We start from the raw sequence: 23,179 nt of genomic DNA on the forward strand, positions 1-23,179 counted from the left end.
GGAGGTTGTACGAGGGGGGCTGCATACTCGAGAACTGGTCTGACGTAGATGGTGTACAGCGACCTAAATACGTCTTTAATTAGGTTTCTGAATTTTGTTATCGTGAAGTATGCTGCTGATGTTATCCTATGAGCAAAAGCCTCCGCAGTTAGGCTTGGTGATTTATAAATATAAAATTAGAAAAGGGAATGAAGAGAAGAATGGATGGAGAATTTTTATTTTTTTAAGCTGCGTATCTTATGACTCCATCCTTGTCCTGTGTGGCAGTGAATAATAGAAAGTGGCATTTACAAATTCGTAAATTGAAACATGTATAATACCTGATGTAGTAGAATGTAACGTCATCAAATTTAAATTGTATATTTAAACATGCGTTTAAATATACAATTTCGACCTATTGTCTTATGTACGGTCCACTGTCCTGTGTGGCAGTGAACATATGCACCATCCTCACTGCAATGACTTACTCCGATTAAGCAAAATATTATATTTTGTCAGTAAAGATGTTAATAACCGTAAGTTATTGACTATAATGCCTCGTGCCCTTCTTGTCCCGACCATAGCCGCAAGCCTGATAAATAGTTCTCTTTGACAGGTGTTCTTTCATTAGTTTAATAGCCACAGGTGTTGCAGGTGTGCACGGACGAGGGGGTGTTACTCTATACTCACCCTAGTACAGAATAACACTTGTCTTGTTGAGTGTTTAATGAAGGTGTTTTGTGCTGGTAAAGCTCTGTATAAATGTCCATGGGCTGTTGTTGTTGTTGTTGTTAAAGATTCGCTACCTGGAACAAAAAGTTCCAAGTAACACGGACTATGGTGAGCCCGTAGATAGTTTTAGGACGTTAACACTTCATTTAATAACAGGCTCTTTTGAAATTTCTTAGTGCAAAGAAAATATAGTGAAAGTTTGGGTTAAACTTATAACAAGGACTAACCTTCACTTTTAGAATAAGATCATTTTTTATGTGTTTTTGTAGGGGTGGAGGCAAATCAACCTCTGGAAAGTTATTAAGACCACCACATTGATCCAGCAGACACAAATAGTAAATACACACACACACACACACACACACACACACACACACACACACACACACACACACACACACACACACACACACACACACACACACACACACAATCTCACATAAGCTGGTTAAACAATACAGTAAATAACATACAAAGTTCTCTTATACGAGAGGGAGAGTTCCCTGCGTACTGTAACAGTTGAAGCATCAATGAAACCCACCTTGAGGTCAGTACCCACCTGAGTACACTTATACCCGACACTAGTAGGGTATAAGTCCCGAGAAAAGTATTTACCCCATACGTCATCGATATTCAATAAGTAAACCTAACTTAGCCTAACCCAACCCTTCCCAACCTATCGTAAATTTAATTCTTCCATTATTCTCTAACCGAAATTCGTGCGAAAAAACTTAATTTTTTGTCGAAAACTCGACTAAACATAGGAGTCTGCCGCTCCGTAATGGATCATTAGGAACTGATTACAAACTCCAGAAGTTAGGCAAGCTAAACCCGTGTCAAAGTTTGGTTCGAGTCATTGGTGGTGTGCAGTGTTGCCACACTGTGACCCGTATCATACTTTTTTAAAGTATGTACCATGTTCCTCGGAATATATACACACACCGATAATTTACACTGAATGTTCTCTCTAATCATGGACTATGTTCACGACTAAAGTAAACTTGCTGCTAGGTAAGTAGCGTTATATTAGCTAGTTGGTCATAAGCTGTTGTGGTGATCATAATAACTTTTCGCGGTTGATAGGCCTTAAACAAAACAAAAGGCCATGTCAACCAGTGAGTTCTCTTCATTTTTCAGGGGGAATAAAGTTGTTTGGCAATAAAAAACGGTGAATAGCGACGGTCCTTTTAAATTTGGGTTCATAAAAGCGAAAATATTTTGGCATATATAATACCAAGAATCATTTATTCAACTGAACCAGAATTTAGTGTACCGAGACTACCAGAGCCTAGCACCAAAGGTAATTTCTGAGCCGGAATTAATTATTTTGCGTTATTATCTATTCCGAATGCAATATACGTATAATATTAAATGGAGACACGTCATATTCTCATGCCAATTCAATTTATAGAAAAGCGCCACTAATCTCTGTATGTTGAACTAACTACAGAAACTCACACACACTCACACACAGGGTCATAAGCACAGGGTCACACACACACACACACACACACACACACACACACACACACACAGGGGGGCCTCGCGGCTGAGTGGACAGCGTTCGGGGGTCGTAGTCGTAATTCTATGAAAGATAATAGCACGTAAGGCGAGTGTTTACCAGGCTGCACCAGGCGCTGCAGGAAGGACGAGGGTGTAAATTTCGTGGACATAGATAATTTAACGGATATTAAAATTCTCAGTTTTCATATAGCGTTCATAAAACACTGAGACTAATGTTAACCTTGCTGATAATCTAATCAATATTCCTTTAAAGGTTATAATTTTCTTTATCATGTTGTTGTTTAAGATTCGCTACCTGGAACAAAAAGTTTCAAGTAGCACGGACTATGGTGAGCCCGAGTCTTCTTTATCACAAATAATAAAGGAAGACGAGAAATCGTACAAAACTTTGTTAACGTTATGGAGAGAGTGGAGGAATAATTGGAAGGTGATGAACGTTGCTGTAGTCTGATGTATCATAACACTGCGGTGAGAAATGAAAGTGAGTGCGCGTCCCAAAACAAATATTAGCCACGTAAGCCCCCAAGCTTCAGGTGACGCTTCAAATCATATATATCCCCTCCTCCATTTAATGGATTCAGAAAGCTTGCGAAAAAAAATTTCTTCGCGGGCTCGGTAGTTAGTTGTTTATCCATTTTAAATTTCAGATTTGTTAGTGCACTCGTTTTTTGTGTGTATTTTATTTGTGCTCGTTTTCTTTGAGCCTGATCAATGCGAATGTTTTCTGTGCAAGGAAGTTGTTAAATGAATTAAGTATATTTATCTTTCACCCGTCATTTATCTATCAGCGTTCAATATCTATCAGTATTGAATCCAGATCAACTAAGAAAAATATCAACTTGAAAAATGCCGTCTTCGATAATTATTGGACAACTTTTTAGAATGCTTCAGTGTTCTTGTAGTTATAAATCATTAAACTCTCAGTAAAAATAATTCTATTGTACATTTGCATATCCGCAACTGCTCTGCATTGCTGTAAAGTGTAGTGTTTCATCTAGGAAGGAGTCAACAAAAGCCATAGCTTGGAATATAGTGTAAAGGTTAACTAATCTTTCCTAATCAGTTTTTGTATTGTGTTAATTCTCCGTTAATCTATTGTCTTCATGGAAAGGGGACTAGCATCCCCTTCCTCCTCTAGCGCATATCAGTTGCTGTATAAAAATGTGTGTGTCCCTTGATTTCATCTTAATTGAGCTTCTTTATGTTCGGGTGAGCGTTGATGGGAGTGCATGCATCATGTTGTGTGAGGTGGAGGCATTATCCCAGCCAGAGGTGGAGACATTATCCCAGTCAGAGGTGGAGGCATTATCCCAGCCAGAGGTGGAGGCATTATCCCAGTCAGAGGCACCGGGAGGTGGAGGCAGCGTCCCAGCAACAGATCCCAGGAGGTGAAGGAGGGCGGCTGGGTGTGTTATCTCCGCCAACAGACCTACGACAGGCCGCTAGGTGTCTCCTCCAGCAGGGTGGATGAAAGGCTTCTGAAGCAGGAAATACGAGAGAGCAGGAAAGGGCATGAGGACAAGGGAGGGACGGTATGAAGGGGTTCAAGAGGACACAGGTAGTATGAGAGGACACAGGTAGTATGAGAGGACACAGGTAGTATGAGAAGACACAAGTAGTGTGACAAGCGCAAGGAACAAGTGAATATCTACTACGGATTTTCTGTTACTTCTAATTTCGTGTTTATCATTAACAAATTCCTCAAACAAATCACTGTGAACTGTAAACATCATATGACAGACAGACGCATAAATACACGAACATACAATACACGAAAGTTAAAACAAAATCTCTCACAGGCTCCTGAGAATGCATTAAAATTCTTATCCACTGGGAGAAAAAATCTCGAGGTTCAGTTGATTTGAAAGTCCTGAGGAAGTGCGACGCTGATTGGCTGTTGCGGCTGGCCCGAACCCGCCGGCCAGGAACGGTGCTCCGGCTCATCAAGGGTAGTTGATTTTACAATCATATCTTTTAATAATTGCATTCTGCAGTAATATAATAATTTTATTCTGTAGTAATATAATGATTTCATTCTGCAGTAATATAGTAGTTTTATTCTGTAGTCATATAATAATTATATTCTGCATTAATGTAATATTTTTATTCTTCAGTAATGTTGTATAATAATTACATTCTGTAGTAATATAATAAATAAGTAATTTTAAAATTAAATTATAATACAAAATTTAAGAAATACAGAACATCTATATATCGTCTGAGGTGATTACAAAAAAAAAAAGAGTTGTAACCTATTTATTGGTGTATGTAAACTGAGAGTTATAATTGGTGCTGAACAATATGGTTAATAACTGCAATGAAATATATACTTATTGGCTGATGAATAAGTTAACGCGGTGGCCTCCCAATCCTCTCAAAGCCTCCCAATCCCCAAATACATCATGTTTCTCCCGTGACCTATTTTCCAGTTCTCAATAAATACCTTCTAGCAGGGTATTAGTATGCTGGGTATACTCCGCCACACCTGACTTCATCTAGTATAGGGTCAGGTGTGTATAGCCTCACGCCAATTTCGCCGTCCCGCGAAACTAAAATTAAAGAGAAATTGGCGTGGGGAAAAAACAAAGATTCGCAGACCAAAAAAAATTACATCAGTCTCAACACAAAAGTTATGGCATTATTAGGCAGAATTTTTTAGTATTGAGTTAGTTTTAGTTCATTTATTATGCCCCACAATCTTGATCCCGTGAGTGACAATGTAATCCAAACCCATCCTGAGTGTGACGCCAAGTCCTTAATGTTGACCAAACCACAAACTAGAAAGTGAAGAGACGACTTTGTGAAGAAAGTGAAGAGAGGAAGATTGATTGATGAAGATTAAGCCACCCAAAAGGTGGCACGGGCATGAATAACCCGTAAGTGGTGGCCCTTTTGAGCCATTACCAGTATCAAAAGATGATACTGGAGATCTGTGGAGGTGCAACTGCACCCTGCGTGGCGGGAGATGTCTCCCGGACCAAATGGTAGAAGAGAGGAAGGAGGCAATGTCAATAAATATAGAGAGGTGAAGAGAAGGAAATCTTCCTCTCATCACAATCGACTTGATAATGGGTCCAGGACGGACCGAAACGTCGTCGTCTCTTCACTTTCTAGTGTGTGTTCTGGTCAACATTTGTCAGCCATGTTATCGTGACTCCTCGTCTGCCTGTCCTTAATGCTACGAGGACCAGTGGAGAAGGTCAATACAGAGGTTCATGATCCTCTGTATTGATCTCTGAATAATTATGAAGCTCTGAACCTCTATTCAATCAACGTTATCGACGTTGATTGGACGTCGATAACGCTGATTAAACTTCGATTGCGTTGATTGAACGTCGATAACATTGATTCAACGTTACACGAGCATGTTTTTGAAAGAGAGAGAGAGAGAGAGAGAGAGAGACTGATGATGTAGGAAGGGAGGGAGAATGAGAGAGACAGACAGACAAACGGATAGAGACCCGGGTACCACCGGTTGCTTGCCTATATTTGGGCCAACAATATTACCTTGCCTCCAACGTACCCATAAAAGTTGCTCTAAGGGTTTTAATTATGTGATATACAGAGTTTATATATACACTAAGTATATATAAACACACTAAATACAGTATACACACAATTTTTTGTATTCGTAAACTTTGTTAAAGATTAACGTATACTTTAGGTTAAAATATGAGAGATTACGGACATAAAGAAGAGCGCAAAAGCCGTTCATAACACATAGAAAGTAGAATAAGTTTCATGCCTCCGTGGCACAATTGGTTAGCGCGTTCGGCTGTTAACCGAAAGGTTGGTGGTTCGAGCCCACCCGGGGGCGACTGTTTTATTTCAGCTCGTCGTCCAAAAATGGGGAGGTAAATGTAACAGCCCCATAAGTGCAATTTTGTACTATGTATGACAGTCAGGAATTGTACTTATTACACTTAGTATTAAAACGTACTGTCAATTCGGAAGATGGGTTGCAACAAATTTGTAGAATTACACAAACACACTCATTTATTAATATATATAAATGTGTTTGTGTTTATTATCATAAATATATATATTTTTCATTGTACATAAACAGTGTATATACACTAATCCTGAAATGTATTCAACCATAATATACTTGCGAATAGATTCTGAGATAGACTGCTGATACAATCATTTTAAAGAGATGTTAGGTTTTAAATCTTTAAACCTGCAATGTTTATACATTTAATTGTGGATTGCATCTTGTATGGCATGGATGAAGGAATGGATTGTAACTTGTATGGCATGGATGAACGGCTGGAGTGCAACCATGGTTGGAAAGACTTGAAGTGTCAGCAGAGAACCTGTGAGCTTCATATAGTGAGCATCTTGATCCTGTGGCTATTACGGGTTATTCATGCCCGTGCCACCTCTTGGGTGGCTTAATCTTTATCAACCAATCAATCCTGTGGCTATAGTTGCTCATCTTTCATGACAGGGGGTTCGACTCTCGGCCGATACGAGTAGATGACACAGCACCAGAGGAATATATTCCCAAAAGTGCGTTTCTCAGTGTATATCCACTGAGGATATATTTGATGTCTCGACACTTTTGAAAATTTAGATATTCTTCATGGTTGCAAACTTTATTAATTAGGGCCTTAAATCTTAACACCTAACTAATGTATTAATGAATATACCCATAAGTATATCTCTCTTAATGTAGATACACTGAGAGTCTGCTTTAACTCTGTTCGGATTTAAAGTATATATATATATATATATATATATATATATATATATATATATATATATATATATATATATAATATATATATATATATATATATATATATATATATATATATATATATATATATATATATATATATATATATATGAAGTTCAGTGAGGATCCACAAGGTCTTCTCTGAGTACTCATTATTTTCTTCTCCAAGGCTATGGGTCCCTACACTTGCACCAGAGGTGGTACCCCTTTTAGGTATGAAAAAAATATATGAAGATTATAAAAAAATTAAATTGCTTCCTTAATAAATCCTGTCAAAGATAATTCGAGATTTATCTGATTTGATGAACCTTTAGTGAACAAGAGAATTGGGTTGATTCATTGTTGGGTTAAAACCTGCAAAGCTGTGTAGAGTTATTAAGGCTTAATAGCTTATACGTCATCCAGTAAGTATTCTTTCGTCCTGAACATTGTCCAGAATCTAATTAAGCTTTCCGTGTATATACATCCATAAACATTTCAGTGTACAGTGCATATATATCGTCCGGCCAGAGGTTTGCGTTTTGTTGGGGCTTAAAGTCTAATGGGTTATTAAGATCACGATAGTTTACTGACTATCCAGCAAGTATACTTTAGTACTGAATATAGCCCAGCACTAAGGTAAACCTCTATACACCGGTGTATCTATACGCCGTGAAACTGGGTAAACGCTCAGTGTATATGCATGATTGCAAGCAAGCGATGGAACTGGCCATGTTGCTGATGGTGATACTAGTGTTTCAGTGCAATTGTTGTCCTAAACTGTTCTATATTAATATCGACGCAGATCTTAAACTCTAGATAACTAACATACACAATCTGGGACATTAAAAACGACAAATAACAAGCATATCAAACAGTCACGACGCAGCTTACTTAGCATCCCATCAACAAATCATTGAGAACACTGAAAGACAATATGCTTTCCTAATTTTTCCCTTCCTTGCAACGATGCTGTCGACCCTATCGGCCAGTATATGTACTAGAATTGCTTCTGCTTCGACTCTCGGCTCATTGGTCAACAGTTCGACGTGGTAACAAGGTCTCCAATTAGTTTTGTGCTTGTTAGTGTATTCCAGGAATCACTCGAAACCGGATCACTATCCGGTATCATCCCCCAACACTGCAAAAAAAGGCACTTGCAGACGATGAGTCACAATAACGTGGCTGAAGTATGTTGACCAGACCACACACTAGAATGTGAAGGGACGACAACGTTTCGGTCCGTCCTGGACCATTCTCAAGTCGATTGTCTTCGACTTGAGAATGTGTGGTCACCTTCTAGTGTGTGGTCTGGTCAACAAAAAGGCACTTGATGATGTTTTGATCATCAGTCAACGCCGATTCATCCTGGATAATTTCCGTGTCATACTCAGTGCTACTCTGAGTATACTCACACTTATGCTACTCATAACTCTACACGCACATGTAGAAATAGATGCTTCCCTCCTATTCCTAGAAAATTCTAATAATGATGTACAGTGATACACACACACACTTTAATTCAGTCTTCAGCAAAAGAGCTTACATAAAACACGACCTGGGGCCAGATTCACGAAGCAGTTACTCAGGCACTTACGATCCTGTACATCTATTCTCAATATTTGGCGGCTTTGTTTACAATTATTGAACAGTTATGGAGCTGCGAAGCACCAGGAGGCTGTTTATAACAATAGCAACAGTTCATTGGGAAGATTTCATGCTTATAAACTGCTTAATAAATGTAATCAAAGCCGTCAAAGATTGAAGACAGGTTCGTAAGTGCTGGCGTAACTGCTTCGTGAATCTGGCCCCAGGTCTTTACATACACCGAGGTTGAGTCCTCGCTTCTCGATGTATATATAGACGCTGAGAACTGACTTTAGTCCTAAGCTATGTTGCAAACCAAAATTTGTTGACAGCTGAGTGGACAGCGCTCAGGATTCATAGTCCTGAGGTTCCGGGTTCGATCCCCGGTGGAGGGTGAAGCAAATGGGGCAGAGTTTCTTTCACCCTGATGCCGCTGTTCACCTGGGAGTTAGACAGCTGCTACGGGCTGCTTCTCGGGGATGTGTGACCCCTGTCTATCTACCTGTCTACAGGGTATGACCCCTGTCTCCCTCACCCCCTGTCTACCCTCCCTGAGGGAGGATAGACTGGGGGTGAGGGAGAGCAGTGAGGGAGAGTAGACAACGGGTGAGGGAGAGCAGTGAGGGAGAGTAGACAACGGGTGAGGGAGAGAGTGAGGGGTGAGGGAGACTAGTGAGGGGTGAGGGAGGGTAGACAGGGGGGTGAGGGAGGGAGAAGGGGGGTGAGGTTAGGACATTGGTGATAAGTGGGTAAGGGAGAAAGATAGTACATTAGAGTATAATTGGTTGTTTAACTTGAGATAGCCTTGTTAAACTTGCTTTTAACCTTTTTGTGTCCAATAATTCATCATAAAAACAAATAAACCACCTTACACTAAATATGGTAATTTTCCACACGGGAGGAAGGAGGTACGACACGTTGGGCGGCGCGACTGGCACCACCATTGATAAACTGCGAGTAAGGAGAAGAATGAAACTATGTTTATAAACAAATTCTCTGATCCTAGTCATTTCAACTAGAGCTTTACTACCCATGTATTGATATCGGGGTTATCGGTAGATTTTTGTAGTATCAAGTATCGGTAAAATTTCAGGCGATACTTCATTTTTTGTTGTAAACTTGTGGGTATAAGGGATGGTATGTGCTCTACGGAAGGTATACTCAGCTTCTCGGTATGAAATCAGAGTATGATTGTTGTACAGAGTTTACTTTAGTCCTGGTCAACGTTCTGGACTAAAGTGTATACTTGATGGTTGATCAGCAGGCTCCGGCGGGTGCCCTAATAGCCCTCCTGCAAATGTTGATAAGCCTTAAGCCCAACACCAAACCAAAGGGAAATATGACGTCTGATTTGTTGAGAGACTTGGTAGCGCTCTCTTGCCCACCGCTCGTCTTAAGCCTTATACCGTTCTAGCATTCCCTAGAACACAATTGACCGCTCAGCTTACATCCAGGTCCCCCAATTACTGCTGGGTGAACACGGGTGAACAGTTATAGAACGTTGAACAGTCGTCTCTTCGTTCCAAGAGTTACGGGCTGCGAGGAGAGACTAAAGGAATCTCAGAAGTGGAGCGACACGCCTCGGTTACTATGGTAGCCATTGCTGTGGTGACCAGTTGCCACAGCTTCGCCCACTGCACTCCGCAGTGTAACGTAGCGGGAAGGAAATAAGGAAGGAAAAAAATGAATAATGTAGTAATGAGCGAGGGTGAGGGAGGTAGAGAAGGGTGAGGGAGGCGTGAGGAAGGGGTATTAGGAATAGTGAGGAGTGGTCAGGGAAAGATAGGAGTAAGGGAAGGAGTCTGGGAGGTGGAAGGGAAAGTAGAAGAGAGGCGGAGGGAGAGGAGAGAGAGTAGGAAGTAGAAGTAGATGGTAGAAAAGTAGGAGTAGAAAGGTAGAAGAGAGTAGAAAATGGAGTAGAAAGGGCTGCCACCATCCATCCTAAGTCAGTACATACAAGACAAGGAATGGAACTTGTCTGTATCACAAAATTATCAAAGATGTTGTTAAATGTTACTTTAGCATGTATCAACTGTTATATTATAATCTTAAAACCAGTAACTCATAGGCTCTCTCGCCTCAACTCACAAAGCTCTACGGAACAAAATTAAAGACAATTTAAACAATAAATTCATCAGTTATATTTAACATGATGAGTATCATAATTCAAACAATCGAACTTAAGGTTCACTATGTCCAGGAGCACTATACAATGTGAGTCATTACACAAGACATCGAGGACACTACAGCTGTCTGCCGCTGATAATCACACAACACTTAACGGTTGGAAAACATGAACTAAGTCACCTTAATGTTCACTCACCAAGAGCTGGGCCTAAGTAGAGTAGAGGTGAGGGGGGGTGGGGGGGCAAAGTTGACAGGCAGACTCCCCTTCGTCCGGCCGACAGCCTGTCTCGGCTGCTGTCTGCTGATGTTCTACTATGCTATGTTCTGATGTGCTATCGTCGAATGTACAGTTCCCTGGGTATTGCGAATCTGGGAGCTAACTCCGCCTACTAAGTAGATAGCCCCAGGCCATCTACCAAGCGATACCTTAACCGGCGGCTTGTGTGAAATACACCCCCGGCTACCTGGCTGCAATTATTAACTTAACAGTTGCAAGGTCAAGTCACACGACCTGACCACGGGTCAGTTTGCAGTCATTAACACCTATATGTGACATACTAATTTATTGTGAATATTTGAATTTACCGTGAAAAGCTCAATAGAAAACCCCGACCTAGCCTAACCTTCTTAGTATGTTAAGATAAGCGTCTTATTGCTTCTTAATTACAATTAGTACTTAACCTATATCTATATTGATATTACAGTTTTATAAAAATAATAAAACAAAACAAAGATAGTTAAATAAATTGTAAAGTAACTCAGGATATTGTCAAATTTTGTATAAATCTCTATTGTTTAATAAAAACTGAAAAATAAATTTTAAATATTAAAACTGGTGTTAAGCACATTGCTACTATAAGTTTTATACCTTGAAAACAAAATATAACTTGGAATATACCACATATATACTTATTAATACGCCAAATATTGACTATAGGCAATAAGTCTTATATGTACTGTCTTGTGGGAGAGCGGGTTGCACCTCTAGAGGTGTGAGTATGGGTCAGACACTTGACGCCTCCCAAAACCCTGTCTGGCTGACTCATGTTCTATGTACATATTAAATAACGCACCACAAAACACCTTTATGGTGTTACAGCAGGAGTAGTTGTCTTGCGATTATCATAATTACCGAGTTGGTAGTTTGCTGCAGTATTGTTCCCGCTCGTGAGACCACCTCAACTATTGTTGCTTCTTACCAAGTTCTCACATCCAGCAAATATTAGGAATCTGTGAAAGGTAATAAGGCAGTATCGGTACAGCTCTAATTTATAAGCATTAAGTTTTGTTTGTATAAGCTTAGTGAGGGTAATATTGGCACGTGAGGCCGTTTGGTAGGTTAATGGGCGGTTGCTATGGTTACAGCCACTTACCATGACGTACACAGCACCAGGAACTGGAGTGTGTGTGTGTGTATTTGTTATTTGTATCTGCAGAATCCAGCTAATTAGTTCTTGGATCCCGCCTTTCTAAGTAATTTATTTTTTCATCTATTATGTCTACTACATATATTTCTCTAACACACACATTCCCAGGGAGCAGCCCGTAGCAGCTGTCTATCTCCCAGGTACCTATTTACTGCTAGGTGAACAGGTGCATCAGGATGAAAGAAACTCTACCCCATATGTTTCAGCCTCCACCGGGGATCGAACCCGGGCCCTTTGGACTACCATTCCAGAGCGTCCACTCAGCCGCGAGGCCCCCTCAACTCTGTGTGTACTCACCTAGTTGTGTTTGCGGGGGTTGAGCTCTGGCTCTTTGGTCCCGCCTCTCAACCGTCAATCAACAGGTGTACAGATTCCTGAGCCTATTGGGCTCTGTCATATCTACACTTGAAACTGTGTATGGAGTCAGCCCCCCTGTGTGTGTGTGTGTGTGCTCGCCTAGTTGTGCTTGCGGAGGTTGAGCTTTTGGCTCCTTGGTCCCGCCTCTCAACTGTCAATCAATCAACTGATTTCTTTTCCACACACACACACACACACACATTGTCTCACCTGATCATTACACTTTCAGGTACTAACAAAGCATGTTACAAAGAAGCCATGCTGTTTAGAATTGAAATTATGAGAAAATTGTCAGCAAAGTTAACCTTCTCATGAAATATTGGAAGCATTAGTGATCTGATATTCGTCTTGAAGAAGCGGGTTATTGGTTGGGGGAACTCACAGTGAAATCCCGTGGATATTATGAGTTGGCAAGACTTACAATCGTGGAGTCCCGCATGTTTTGTGAGTTAGCAAGACTCACATTAAACGTAAGGCTATGCGGCAGAGAATCGTAATGTCTTTTTGGCTCTCAGAACTGGCGCCACGTTCCCCTCAGCACTTTTCGCTTTCAATACCAAAGGGTGTGGCTAGTGGAAGGACGATAAACTTAAAGGACATGAATAATGTCTCTGGAAACAGGAAGAGGGCGGCGATGAGTAGAGTAGAAAGATTAGTGGCCTATCCACTGCGGATAGGAGTAGGCGTTTGTCTTCTAGTATTTTGATTCAGTTTTCTTCTTTAATCATGGCTGCTTGAGCTCAAGACGAGGAGTGGCTCAGTTTTGTCGATGTTGGCTTGATGGTGTGCTGTCTCGGAGGGAAAGTGTTGGTAGATGCAATCTTCTCACTTCATTCTTCATACCGATGTTTCGATTTCTTCCTCTTTGGGTCTTCGGTCTTTTCAGGCTTCATGAAGGTCATGTTGAAAACGTAGAGCTGGCGTTCGAGATTTCATCGGTTTGGTAATCCATTTGGATTGTTACGTTGAGGAGAGCATGAAGTTCCAACCGAGATGTCGTCGTTTGACGAGTCAGCTGAATACAAGTAGTATAAGCTGTTGGAGGTTGTGTAGCAGCAGCAGCATGTCCTGTCGCTGAAGTAGAAGGTTCTGTGGGCTCACGGACGATGGGCGGAACTGTATCATAAGTCGATGGATGAGAGGGTGCTGTTTCCGTTGTAGTAACTGTTGCAGCGGACATGGCAGCTGCAGACAGCAGGTCAGTAAGGGTGGCCGTGCTCACGATTTCTGGCAAATTGCATTGTATCTTTTTCCCGCTCTAGTGGTCATTACTCGACTTATCCTGCATGAGTCTTCACTCCTCCCTGAATACATGAACTGCGTGGTGTCTGAGTATCCATATGTACTCTTCACTCTCAGGAAGCCGTTAACTGAGTTCTAACTTACTTGTAGTAGTCACAGATGGACAAGAATGTATGGAAGGGTGTAACAAAGGATGTATTTATAAATGTGTTATCCTTATCAACGGAACTTGGAGAAACGAAACAATGGATACAAATTGGATACGTTTAAGAGGAAAGAAAACCTGGGTAAATACTAGTTTGGAAATAGGGTTCATGATTTATTGAACAAATTACCGAGTAACACAAAAAGACGGGACAGCTGGATTATTTCAAGCGTAGGTTAGACATGTTTGTAAGTTCAGTTGGGTACTCACAATTGCTGCCAATTTTACGTTATTACCATATATCTGAGTTAGTGCCTGTGACATAATTTGTTCTTAAGTTGTCGTTTACAAACTAATAAATTTAAGTTTGTAACATAAGTAGTTATGATAGTAAGCTTCATATAATTATAATTTGTTTACCTCATTTATTTATACCATAAGATAGCCTAGTACTTTTCATTTGTATTTAAAATTATCTTTGAAATGTAAGTATTTATTAATATTATTGTATTGCCGATGTTTACGTTTAAAGAAATAACAAATAATTTTTCACTGACACACCTTACACATTTTAAAAGCGCTACAAACCTGCACTTGGAATCTGTTATATATATATATATGAATTGGATTTGTTATACTTTTTCGTGTTTTAATATTAAAATTTTGAATTTCACAGGTGAACGGCCCTTTTGAAATATTTAAATATCCAATAACAAAAACTTTAAACCACGTAACAGTTGTCAAATAATTCATAACATAAGAGTTTACATAATATCTGTTAACATGTTAGTCCTTAATATTAAAAGTTATATTTAGGCTGTGCCTTTAAGAAATAGACAAAATGATATGGAATCTTGATACGAAGCATCAGTGGTATTTGATCACCAATAGATGAGTTTTCGATATGAAGACAATGACGAAAAGAATTTGTATTTCAACTAGAAGACATTAGAAAATATGTTTGATTTTGTTTATTAAGTACACGAATTTATATTATGTCAATTAACTGTAAATTCGTATTAAACAGTCATGGTATAATTCAAAATTTCCCGCTGCTAATATTTTGAAGTTTAACGAGTTCTAACGAACTCTGTGGCAACGAAGTTTAACGAGTTCTAACGAACTCTGTGGCAACGGAACAGGTGTCCATACACATGCAGCAGAAGTACATGTGTCTACCGGTGTTAACTGTGCACACATGTCCACACACCTGTGTCAGTGGTACCTCTGCATCTGTGCTCTCTGTAGCGCAGTGGGCTCTCAATCCAACGGTACCGGGTTCGATTTCCACGTAGGACACGTTTCCTTGCACCTAATACATCTCTTCACCTAGCAGTCCGTGCCGGGGAGTTAGGCAACTGTTGTAGGTGGCATCCTGCGGGGGAAAGGTAATATCTGGGCTTAGTAAGTAGTAATAAGCCCTTAAGGCTTCTTGACCCCGACAATGGCAGCCTACATACATGACCTTAAACTAAGCTTAATATACCGCGCTTAGTAGTATATTAAGCTTAGTATATTATGTTCAGAAGCTTGCGCCTGATGTACGCAAGCAGCGTACATATATGTTCTCACTATATACGTGTCCAGATGCCTGTGTTTTAGTCATATGTGTCGATATTTGTTCTCACTTGTCCCACACAACTGCACCAGTCATTACTTGTCCCACACAACTGCACCAGTCATCACCTGACCTGCAGTTGTGTAAATTATACGGGTATTTAATACCTGTTTCAAACGCGTGTATACACCTGCCTCAGTCATACATATTTACACCTGCCTCAGTCATACATGGCTACACCTGCGTCGAAAAGTCGTCTACACTTACGCCAATCACACCTGTAAACACCTGCAACAATTATGCACGTATCCATACCTTGGTAACCTAGAATTATTCACAAGTTAGTGATTGACGTGACCACACCTTCAATTATACACGTGTCCACTTCTGCTGAATCAGCAGCTGTGTCAAACCTGCCTGTCTCATGTATCTGCCTTATGTTTCAATGCAATGCCTGTACCCCTGTATCATACATATGTGTCACACACGGCCTTTGTGAAACATGTGATATGCTTACGCCTTCACTATACAATTTCCAGGTCTGCCTGTATCATGTCAGGTGTCTGTGTGTTTAAACAGTCTTTTATTTCTCACGTGACACAAGTGTCTGCAAACCTGTCCATATCATACACACGTGTCCACACCTGCTCCCCGCCCACAGATGCTGAGAGCTCAGCCGGAGGGGCAAACCCACAGCAGCTGCCGCCTTGAATTTTGAGGAAAGTTGAATCAGTTTTTGTGTTAAATGTCGACCAGGCTCCGGATAGCAGCCTAGTCATGTGCCAAGTCTGATCCTACGTTCGTGTCAGAGAGTTCATCAAATTTCTTCCACCAAGGCAGATCACCGAGGCTAGATTTATCTTCAGTTAGGCAGTCCCTCGCCAGGTCTGGAGGTTTCTATACCGGTCATGCTAGGAAATTATCCTCGATATTCACTAAGGAAGTCTGGTAATTGAAGAGCCTGAGGCATTCATTTGGGATGAAGATGAAGGTACGCTTCAGTAGTGGCTACACAGTGGAGAGGAAGAGGAGGGGAAAAATGAGAATTATAAGGATCTGAACACCGCTTGCTAGTTGCTGAGCCGACCAGGAGGCCGCCTGCACCTTCACCCGAACATTACTTTCAACCGTCACCGAGTCATTCCTAATATAGGCAGACTACCAGAGTAAAGAAGCTAAAAAGTTTGCTCTTTTGCCCCTGAATGAAGAACCACGTCCTGCCTATTCAGCGACACCTACGTATCTGAATGAATCAATAGACACAACTGAGCACACTCCCTTCGGTGTGGCCACAGATCCTGAAAAATAAGTCACGGCAACCCGATCCAAACGTTGATGACGTTTCCTTGAGAAAACACGCCTCTGTACCGGAGACACTACTCCCAGAACGGAAAACAGAAGCCTATTAATCAAATACAAAGCAAAATATATCATGTTAACCAGATATAGCAGCACACTTTGCCAAAATAGATCAATGGCATTCGACAAGTGTGCGCGCTACTTATTTACCGTCCAGCTGATCAATATTGGCGGGCGCCATGTTGATGACGTCACGGGAGAGGCTCGAGCGGTTGTGTTGTGAGAGTGAGACGGAGCAGTCACGAGCAAGACTAGAGGTTGGTATTATTGATATTACCGTGCACTGGTGTTGTCTGCCTGCTCTGAAACACTGTGAACATCTAGCGTAATTCCCGGAGAAGCCCTTAACACACCCGCAGCGACACAGGTTAGTGATCCAAGACGTGAAAAGTGCGCCTGAGAAGCCAAGAGGCAGGAACCCATCCCACTCTGATGGCTTGGGGGAGGATCTGGACTCCATAAACCTAAATTGGTAATAGAGGGAAATCAATATTGGTTATTTTTCCTTGAGAGGTGATGTAATAAAGCAATCTGCGTGTCCCGGAGGTATTAACTGGAGGCTAAAACCGTCCACACAGCCGCCAGTATTGACGGATCTTGTGAACATTTTCTAGGTTCTTACTGAGGTCTTGGAGGCGTAGCAACTGTGGTTCATTATTGTACATGTTTCGTCTCATTTTGAGGGGTTTATAGGCTTTAATGTATTTGAAAAATCTTGCTCATTTTTTACGGCGAATGGTAGTGACAAGATCTCTGATTGTTCATTAGTCGAGGCTGGGAACGCTGTGAAGGAATTTCCCCTTGTTTTGATTTTATGTGATTTTTGTAAGTTATGTGAGTATGTTACTTGTGGGGTTTTGTGGCTTGTAGTTTTATAATACATGTGGTTTTATCATGTATGTGGTTTTATCATGTATGTGGTTTTATCATGTATGTGGTTTTATCATGTATGTGGTTTTATCATGTATGTGGTATTATCATGTATGTGGTTTTATCATGTATGTGGTTTTATCATGTATGTGGTTTTATCATGTATGTGGTTTTATCATGTATGTGGTATTATCATGTATGTGGTTTTATCATGTATGTGGTTTTATCATGTATGTGGTTTTATCATGTATGTGGTATTATCATGTATGTGGTTTTATATCACATGTGGTGTTACAACTCATGTGGTTCTATATCACATGTGATTTTATAATGTATATGGTTTTATAGCTCTAGTGTTTCCATAACTTGTGCTTTTATAAATTTTAGTAAAGGAATAATCCCACTCGATTTTGTGTTTACACCGTAATTACAACAATAGAAAGAAAATTATACGATTTTACTTCGAACACTAGATTATTGTAAATTTACGTGCAGTATTTAAGGTTAGGTGCTAAGGTTTGTGGGGTATAAGCACCCTGGGGCATTAAAGTCATAATCAATTTTTTCATAATTTTGAAGTCATAATCTTAATTTGCATACCTAATGAAGTACTAGGTTAATGTAGTCTCATCAGTATATTAACAGTGAAAGGTACGTCTCGGTATTCATATACTTGATATGAAGGTTTGAAGCATGTCGGCTGCAAGAGTCATTAGCCAGCAATGAGTCACAATAACGTGGCTAAAGTATGTTGACCAGACCACACACTAGAAGGTGAAGGGACGACGACGTTTCGGTCCGTCCTGGACCATTCTCAAATTGATTGTGAATGATTTCACAATCGACTTGAGAATGGTCCAGGACGGACCGAAACGTCGTCGTCGTCCCTTCACCTTCTAGTGTGTGGTCTGGTCAGCACTGTACCATATTTCTGGCCGTCAAGTACACTTAGTTCATAAAAACTGACTTGGTATATACACTGCGAAGTAAACATCTTCGCAGTGTATATCTCAACTTATCCAACAAAAATGATATTGCATATAAAGACCGCTGAGTATATGTACAAAATGTGGGTTGGCGTTAAAAAAAATACTAGTTTTGCACCATTCATTTTCTATACTGGCCAATAATTAATTAAATCTAACTTCTCCTTGGCCGAGTATACTGTATTTAAGTACTAAAATAGATCTAATATTGCGTATATTAGATCTATGATAATTATATTTCAGCCCGTTCTCCTAAGGTCTCCCAACGTCAAGAAAACGGTCAGTTTAAAGTATACTCTCCTAACCTACCAGGGGACCCTAAACAGAAAACGGGACAGTACGTCACTTTCCACTTCCATTTTCTAGTACGACAATTTTACCTTATGTAACGCATACGATTGAAATGCGACGTTCTTTGTAAGAGGACCGGTTGTATATATATAGCCAAGGAGAGGTTCTATTAGGCCATTTGGATATCGAGGTTTTTTAACGCGATTTCTTGTGCCAATTGTATAAAACGTGGCTTTATTTTGAACATATATTACCATAGACCGCTGTGTGTATTATAATCTTTGCAGCATGGGTTTTATATAAAATAAAATTATATTTTTAATTGCAACAGACCCCAAGATGGGGACAGGGATGGGATGAATGAGAAGGTAAGTTGGTATGATAGTTAGCTTCAGAGAGTAAAGGTTGGTAATGTAGTTAAATACCAGGGAACGAACCACTTACTGGGTTAAATTTTTTTTTTTATCTTTGTTTTAAAGTCGGTCGAGACTGAATAAATGTCAGGATATATAGCACTAGAGATATGCTTCACTGAGTAAACCTTAGATAGGCAAACCATCCTCTCGAAAGTTCACAACGTCACTAAACTGATGTACTAAATTGGTCAACCTAACCTAACCGAGAACCCGCGAATAGAAAACGAGACAACCCGCCAATTTTGCGAGCCATCGTGATTTTTAGTCCATCAGTTTCTGGTTTTTAAGGAGACTTATACGTTACAATGAGATATACTATTATAGAGAACTGGTGTTGTTGTTGTTAAAGATTTGCTACCTGGAACAAAGTTCCAAGTAACACGGGCTATGGTGAGCCCGTTGAGAACTGGTGGTTTGGTATTGGTCTTAAGGCCTGTCAACAGCGGCAGAGTTATTACGGTCATCACAGTAGACTACTGACCCACCAGCAAGTATACTTTAGCTCTGAACAAAAAGTAAACTGGCATTGTATAGACCTTGAGAGGTAGGGTGGCATCGCTGCGGTGCCAGTAACTGTACCCATCACCTGCTGAACAAAGAATAAATATTTACATTAGTTACTGCATAACTAATGTGATAATAAGTATTATTATCAAGTTTACACGATGGGCTTTAGTCGGACCCGAGTACATATACCGTACACTGCTAGAAATTATAGCAGCGTATAAAATAGTGGTTCCCTCATTCTTTCCAACTATCAAAACGTTAAAAATATCATGTTTTTTTAAATATTTACAATTTGGAAAATATATGACATGAGAAGGAAAATACTGATAGATAGATTACTGCTTTTTTTTCTACATTATTGACACGGTATGAGACATGATTAGCTTTTCGGGGTCCTTTTGTGGCAAGATTCTCACACAAAACCCGATTCTGTGTTGTTTTGATTAGGCTATAATGAATCGCATCCTGTCAGATTTCCCTGTTGTTGGCAGCATTTGATTCAGCTGTAAATAACCACATTGCATGAAGGCTACACACGATGTGATTTGGCCGTGTAATTACAAGTGTAGACGCCCTCATAGAAAACGGTGTCTAAAATCGTAGTAAATTTTTTAAATTTTGCCCCGAGGGGCGAGTTTATTGGGAAGCGTCACTCATCCTGTGACTTGCCTCAAAATAGTAATAATCTTGTAACAACATTTAATGTGGATTTAATCAGTAATTAAATGTTTAGGTTTAAGATCTTTCGACTGGAAGGGTTTTTAAGACAGTTTACCTTGTCCCTAACCTTCTAGCATACTTCAGTGTCCCCCAATATATACACAAATAAACATCTGTCGATGTATATAGTTCCCGTGAAAGATCTCTCTCTCTCTCCTCATATAAACTCCTGTTATTAATGCCGTTTTGAATTCACTTATTTATTAAGGCAGTAATTTATTAATTTCATAGTAACTGTAATTATTTAGTATGCGAGAACTTAAGAGTTAATAAAGCTCACGTCTTGAAAGTTACATTATTACACAAATGTCTACAACGACCTGAGTTGAGGTGGCAGGCTGTAAGTGTAAACATTTAAGAGACGGAAGTAAAGAGTAAGTGGGAGCCGTGTTACAGGTGAGACGGTAAGAGGGGCAAGATACGAGGAGCTTTACGCCGATATTTATGACTGAAGATTGGTACTCTGGGGCAAGGGGGGGGGGGTATAACCTCCTTGGTTATACCTACAGGGGCAGGGGGAGGTATAACCTCCTTGGTTATACCTCTCTCTGATTCTTGAAGAATTTCATCTCCCAAATGATACCTTGTATCTGGCCTCCTGTTCCCTACACCTAACTTCATTACATTTGCTTGGGTTAAACTCTAACAACCACTTGTTCGACTATTCCTTCAGTTCGTCAAGGTCTTCTTGAAGCATCAAACAGTCCTCTTCTGTCTTAATCCTTCTCATAATTTTGGCTTCGTCAGCAAACATTGAGAGGAATGAGTCTATACCCTCCTGGAGATCATTTAAGTATATCAGAAACAGGATAGGACCGAGTACAGAGCCCTGTGGGACTCCACTGGTGACTTTACACCAATGTGAGGTCTCACTCCTCACTGTAACTCTGCTTCCTATTGCTTAGGTACTCCCTTATCCACTGGAGCACCTTACCAGTTATTCTTGTCTGTTTTTCCAGCTCATGTACCAGCCTCTTATGGGGTACTGTGTCAAAGGCTTTCCGACAGTCCAAAAAAAATGCAGTCCGCCCATCCTTCTCTTTCTTGCTTAATCTTTGTCACCTGATCGTAGAATTCTATTAAGCCTGTAAGGCAAGATTTACCCTCCCTGAAGCTATGCTGATGGGTTGTCACGAAGTCCCTTCTCTCCAGGTGTGTTACTAGGTTTTTTCTCACGATCTTCTCCATCACCTTGCATGGTATACAAGTTAAGGACACTGGCCTGTAGTTCAGTGCCTCTTCTCTGTCACCCTTTCTGTGTGTGTGTGTGTGTGTGTGTGTGTGTGTGTGTGTGTGTGTGTGTGTGTGCGTGTGTGTGTGTGTGTGTGTGTGTGTGTGTGTGTGTGTGTGTGTGTGTGTGTGTGTGTGTGTGTGTGTGCGTATGTGTGTGTGTAGGCAATGTGCGTGGATCACTGCGTTTATTAAATATTAACCCCCTAGAGCTCCATATTTACATAGTAAATCATTATAATTTACCTATTAATATTTATACCACTCCATCTACTTATTATTAGTATGTCATAATAATTTTAAAATGCTAATATCATTACCACTATTGCTAATGATAATGATAATAATTTATCACTGATAAAACTAGCACAAACAACGCGAGTTATAATAAGCATTACTGTCATGAAATGATAATAGTTATGGACTGGTTGTTGCCCTGTCATTCTGGTAGTTATAACTCCAAGGAACTGGATCGTAACTCCGAGTTACGTTAGCTACGTCAGCTGGGCCGTTACCTACGTTACTTATCTCTCGCGAGGAACTTGGTCGATATTTCTAATCTGCCTTTCTTGATTTCTGTCCCTCCAGGCCTTAAAATTTAGGATTTCCACTCCATAAATTTCTTAATCTCTCTTTTCGTTAGTTCATTTGCTTGGATCATCTTCACCTTGTGCACTAATATGTTTGAACTAGTATATACGAATTAGGGAACTCCGCAACGAACCTGTTGGCCCATTCTCAGCCTAGTACTGTTACACAAAGTGCTATCAGCACTAATGGATGCCTATTCAAATTACTACCATTATAAATTGTCTGAATCATCCCTATAACACTCAACCGCAGCTCGTATCCCTGGGGACCCGGGTTAGGTCCCCCGGGCGGAACAGACACGGTTGGGCACATTTCCTTTCACCTGTTGCGTGTGAGACTGTTCCAAAGTTTACTGGCAGTATGTTCCCCGTGTGACGAAGGCCTGATTCACCCGGTCTCTCTCTCAGGTTAAATTGAAATATTCCGGGAGCTGAGGTGTCCCGTCTTCACTCTCTGTCGATCTCCTTATATTTCTGATCTGTAGTGATCTATATTTATGTACGTAGCACGGAGCGGCACGTGTGGGGGGCACGGGAGCGGCACGTGTGTGAGGGGGAGGGGTCACGGGAGCTACGTGGACTGGAAAGTTTGGTGCAATTCGATCAACTGTTGACATGAGCTCGGTAATGGTCTCCCGTTGACATGATTTAAGGTTGTGTTACTATCTCCTGTTAACATGAGCCAGAGGTGTGTAACTACCACCTGTTAACGTGATTAGGATATGTGTGTGTGTGTGTGTAAATGTCAGCTGTTGACATGAAGCGAGGTTGAGTTACTGTCACCTGTTGACATGATCCAAGGCTGTGAAAAC

The 23,179-nt window shown here is 40.5% G+C and overlaps 2 protein-coding genes across 7 annotated transcripts in view; both read left to right on the forward strand.

Moving 5' to 3' along the window:
• Positions 1-23,179, forward strand: part of Rab3 (RAS oncogene family member Rab3) — a 145,104-nt gene that overhangs the window by 41,530 nt on the left and 80,395 nt on the right. The window contains exon 1 of one of the 6 annotated variants that reach the window (XM_069333426.1): positions 16,922-17,014. The exons of 4 other annotated variants lie outside the window; for them this stretch is intronic. In XM_069333426.1, the coding sequence (XP_069189527.1) occupies positions 16,937-17,014 (78 nt within the window). In that variant the 5' untranslated portion in view covers positions 16,922-16,936. Of the gene's footprint in view, positions 1-16,921; positions 17,125-23,179 lie in introns of those variants that run through there. One more of the 6 variants, XM_069333427.1, reaches the window with a different exon arrangement.
• The window catches only part of Tim9a (translocase of inner membrane 9), a 225,468-nt gene that overhangs the window by 3,581 nt on the left and 198,708 nt on the right, over positions 1-23,179 (forward strand). The gene's annotated exons all lie outside the window — the stretch shown is intronic.

The sequence above is a fragment of the Procambarus clarkii genome, chromosome 29 (assembly GCF_040958095.1).
Source record: "Procambarus clarkii isolate CNS0578487 chromosome 29, FALCON_Pclarkii_2.0, whole genome shotgun sequence".
In the NCBI taxonomy this organism is placed as follows: domain Eukaryota; kingdom Metazoa; phylum Arthropoda; class Malacostraca; order Decapoda; family Cambaridae; genus Procambarus; species Procambarus clarkii.